At 34.4% G+C, this 5,000-nt stretch overlaps 1 protein-coding gene across 1 annotated transcript in view; it reads right to left on the bottom strand.

Annotated features, from left to right (window-relative positions):
- LOC101851395 (PAX-interacting protein 1) overlaps window positions 1–5,000 on the bottom strand; it is a 75,965-nt gene that overhangs the window by 20,886 nt on the left and 50,079 nt on the right. The window contains exon 2 of the mRNA XM_005093934.3: window positions 1–1,115. This exon is cut by the window's left edge and continues 298 nt beyond it. Coding sequence (XP_005093991.1) covers window positions 1–69 — 69 coding nt within the window. The 5' untranslated portion in view covers window positions 70–1,115. The remainder of the gene's footprint in view (window positions 1,116–5,000) is intronic.

The raw sequence follows: 5,000 nt of genomic DNA, 5'->3' as shown, positions 1-5,000 counted from the left end.
GGCGGCTAAGGCAGTTGTCGTGGTGGTCGTGTTCATAGAGAAAAGGAACTTGTTGCGGAACAGCGACATGGGACCTGGTGCGAGTCTGTCATGGCCGGGGGGAACAACTGAAGAAATTAAGAGCGACTCCACTGGTGGGACTTTGGTGGTAGGTGTTTCTCAGGTTATTAAACAAATTTGAAAGGTTTTCGCCCTCTCAAGCACCAAAGAGCATTGTGGTTATGGCGGTTTCGTTTACAGAAAGAAAGAAATTGTTGGTAAATATGAATAATGGATGTTCGAAGTTTGAGTTTGACTTGGTCACCAGCCAGACTGAAAGAACAGCTGCTGTCGTTGAGGTCTGTTTGCCTCAACCTCCTTTACATACCCAAAGGGGCGTATATATGTCGTCCCGAACGTCTGAAAACTCTGCTTTCGGGGGTTCCACCGAAACGTGGATCTAATAACCACTCTATGCGAGAACTGTTGTTACCACAATAAGTCTAATATTTGCCTAGTTTCAGTTTTGCTTTAGGATATTTAACGTTAGAAATTCTGGAGTCGGTCAAATGTTGTGTTGGGCGTGAACAGAAAATGTTGAATATTTCAATAAGATATAATATGTGCACTCATGACGTAGATCTCAATTGCATCTTTACTATCAATTCCGCATGTCTCGTTTTGAGAATAAATGTATCAAAGAGATATAACATATAGGATTGCTTTTTCATCTTATCAATTATAAAAATGAATTCCGATCTCTAAGGTGATATTTTATTTACACTTGAGGCATTAGGATGTAACACAAGATCAATATGAACACAATCTCAAATGCTTCGTAATTTCACTGCGAAAAAAGAAGCTTTTTGTCCCGGAGACTCTTAAAATTGCTATTTCTATAACTTTGTAAAGCCAGCAAACAGCGAGAAACAGCCATCAATTTCTCCACGTTTTAAGGATCTGTACACTCACGCACATACACGCACACAAATATACAATAGGAGATGGCTTGCTCTTCTTTGAAAGTCGAATCATGTATCGCTGCTATCCAAATGGATGTATCCTTGTGACATTCATAAATGGGACCTCTGTGAAACCTTTGCTCTCCGGAGAGGCAGGCGCTGCTCTTTAGTTACCTGTAGAGAAGATGGAGAAAAGAAACGACGTTAGAACTTTGCATAATATCTATAATGAGCCTGTCAGGACTACTCGTCTGTACCACTTCAGACCCATAAGCAAAGGGCGAACGCTGATAGCGGCTGGTTAACAGGATCATCGTCAACAGTTTAGAAGTGTACCTTTCATTTTATTATTATTATTATTATTATTATTATTATTATTATTATTATTATTATTATTATTACTATTACATAATAATAATAATAATAATAATAATAATATTATTAATAATAATAATAATAACAATTATGATGATGATCATGATGATGATATTAATAATAATATTAATATCAATATAAATAATAATAATAATAATAATAATAATAATAATAATAATAATAATAATAACAATAGTAATAATAGCAATAATAGTAATAATAGTAATAGTAATAATAAAAATAATAGTAACAGTAATAATAATAATAATAATAATAATAATAATAACAATAATTATATAATAATAATATAATAATAATGATAGTAGAAGTAGTAGTAATACTAATAATAATATCAAAGCTAATGATAAATAATAATAGTAATAGTAATATTAGTATTATTATTATTAATAATAATAATAATAACAACATGATAATATTATAATAATGATAGTAATAATAATAATAAGATTGTAATAATAGTAATAATAATAATAATGATAGTAATAGCAATAACAACAATAATAACAGTAATAATAAAAACAGCAATAACAGCAACAGCAGCAACAACAACAATATCAATAATATTAATAAAAATAACAATATTTTAAAAAATAATAATTTTTAAAAAATAAAATAATAATAATAGTGATAATGAGGAAAGGAGAGAAATAGAGAGAGAAGGGGGGGGGGGGGGCAGTGACGGATAGATCGATAGAGACCTGGAGGAATACAACTTTAAACATAAACATTTTTTTTTACGACAGCTCCTTCTTACAAACCCAGAAACAACAATAAAAGAATAACATATTAATGATAACAGCGGCAGAAACAATAACGGCATGCAAAATTACCTCAAGATTGCGAGCATTTTAACTGCCACAATAACTTTATCACGTTTGTATATTTTATCTTATTCAACCTATTTGCACAAAGAGCGATCAAAACAACTAACTAGTTTTCTCAAAATTCCAAGACTGATATTAAAGGCAAACAAATACAGAAAACACGACGCAGCAGGAAATCTGAGACCAACAATTACGTTCTTCACAAAATTAATTTCCGTTTGACTTTCTGGCTGCAACATGACTCTATCTTCTCCCGATTTTTTTTTTGTTTTAATTTTTTTTTTTTTTTTTTTTTGGGGGGGGGGGGTTAGTTTTTTACGGGGAGGGGTTGGTGGGTGGTTTTTTTTGTGTGTGAATGACCTTAGCAGCTTTAATAACATTTTTAAGTGCAGGGACAGAGGGGCACCATTACGCCAGATAGTCTCAAAAATCATAAAAACAAGCGAAATATAAGAATGTTCATATTTCAAAGGCCGAATTTGATATTGAATGTGCGTTTCCGATATCGTATTCCAATCTAAGTCACGAAGCACGGTAACCTGAGATGGCAAATAATTCACGGCTCTTTATCTTTTGATTATTAGCCTGTCTGAAATGTTGCCCACGAAGCTTTACTTTGACAGCAAATTCGATTAGTGCTAGAACGCTGTAAAATTGCTTTGAAATACAATGACTAGACGAGAAGTGGGCTGTCAAGTGAACGTTCCACCAGGGATATGAAATGAAAACGCTTTGGTTTAATGCTTCTACTGTTTTCAATGTAGTAGACAAAGAGATTGACTTTTAGTTTCTCTTTTTCAATGTAAATGGAAGTCTGAAAAATAAGCATATGTTTGTGTCCGTGTTGAAGACTTAGACGATAGCTGTACAATTGTTCACAAGAAAATAGTATTACTAAATTGGAGAGCATCTATAGCAGCGCAGTTCTTCGTTTTTGATCAAGTTTTTCGTTATGAAATTGTTAAAAAAAGAAAACCGTTACGTCGTTGAAAAAGCGGGCAAGGACACCTGGAAGTATTTCACACCATGGACGAACAGCGAACAATGTGAAAGTCGTGGAACCTATACGTCCTATAAACTAGATAAGATGCAAAAATGTGTATGCTGTCCACGCACCTGCTATGGTGTGTGTATACATGTCGTATAAAGTCGAACTTGCTCAAATGGCCACCTGTCCAAGACAATCACCTGTACAAACGACCACTTCCCCCTTGCCCGCCTACATTACTTATTATAAAATGACACACTGTCAAAGACGCCCACTTGTTTAAAACAGCCGCTTATCTTCGCGACAATTGGGGGGGGGGGCGTCTTCGTCGCGCTTATTTAGCTAATGAACTCAAAGAAATCGGCATGTTTTTGGTCGTTGGGCAATTTTTTTTCTCGAATTTTCAACACCATTTACGTCCATTTAAAAACACACTTTTTATGTGGATTTTACTGGAAAAATATTGATTGAGGGCACGAAAAAAATGTAAATTTTCAGTTTCCAAGGACTCTCAAGCTACTTTGGGGGCCATTTTCTCTCTAATTTTACATCTGAAACCAGGCGACTCTGACCTCCTTCAGTCGCAAATATTTTGACTTCTATTTAATATAGAAAGTAATTTTTCGCCAAAAGGAAGACTAATAAACAGGCTTTAAGATGATACCAATAACCTCATATGCCTCAAAAATGACGATTCGAGCGCCTGATTCCACCACGTTTTGACATACTAGTTGACTGCGTGCCTTTAAGAGAGAGAGAGAGAGAGAGAGAGAGAGAGAGAGAGAGAGAAGAAGAAGAAGAAGAAGAAGAAGAAGAAGAAGAAGAAGAAGAAAAAGAAAAAGAAGGACATCCTCAACAACAACAACAACAAAAGTAACAACAACAAGGGTATGCAACAACAGCTGCGGCAGCAGCAGCAGCAACAACAACAACAACAACAACAACAACAACAACAACAACAACATTTTATATAGCAAGAAGAACAAAAAGAAGTATTAAAAGCCCAGTTTCAAGGGAATCCTAAAATCTTTTCCACTAGAGAAATGAACATGCAAATCCTTCCACTAATTCAACAACATTGAAATCCCTTCGACTGTTTCAGTCCTTAGAAAAAGTTGCTTATTAGATTATTTCATTTCCTGTCTCTTTATTTGATTCTACTGCTGGAGATTAATATTATGTAAATACATAATGAGACTGTCATTGTTTATGCTTATTAATTGATACTTAATTTCCTTCCCGTGATACTTGCATTAGTATTAAATACATCTATTACCTAATTTTTAGAATAGAAATTCTGAATGAACCGTTTCTTTTTAGAATCAAAAAGCGGGCACACGGGTCTTCTTTTGGTAGTTTTTGTGCAGTGCCACTTTCTGTATTTCGTTACTTGATTATTTGATTATAGTTTGATTATTTGATGATTTGATGATTTGATTATTTGATGATTTGATTATTCGATTCCAGACCTAGGGATTTCAAAGACAAAGACGAGTTCTATCCAAAAAGTGAACTGTAGAGTTGAATGAAATGATAAAATCATTTTGGTGACGAAGTCCTCAGCACACTTCTAGCACATCTTCCTTTTTTTTTTTTTTTTTTTTCGTTTTTGTTGGGGGTTTTGGTGGTGTTTTTTTTTAATTTCTTTTTTTTCCCCACGATTATTTTGGTAACCAAGCTTTGATCACACCTCAAACACACCTTCCAAATTGTGTTTGTTGTTGTTGTTGTTGGTGGTGGTGGTGGTGGTGGTTGTGGTGTTTGTCATTGTTGTTGTTGTTGTTGTTGTTGTTGTTGTTGTTTTCTCTTCATGGTGGTATGGCGGCGGGCTAGACGAACGGACGTCTTAGG

This window comes from Aplysia californica, unplaced genomic scaffold, assembly GCF_000002075.1.
Source record: "Aplysia californica isolate F4 #8 unplaced genomic scaffold, AplCal3.0 scaffold00072, whole genome shotgun sequence".
Lineage (NCBI taxonomy): Eukaryota > Metazoa > Mollusca > Gastropoda > Aplysiida > Aplysiidae > Aplysia > Aplysia californica.
Note: the sequence above shows the minus strand (reverse complement) of the source record. Positions and strands in the feature narration are given on the sequence as shown.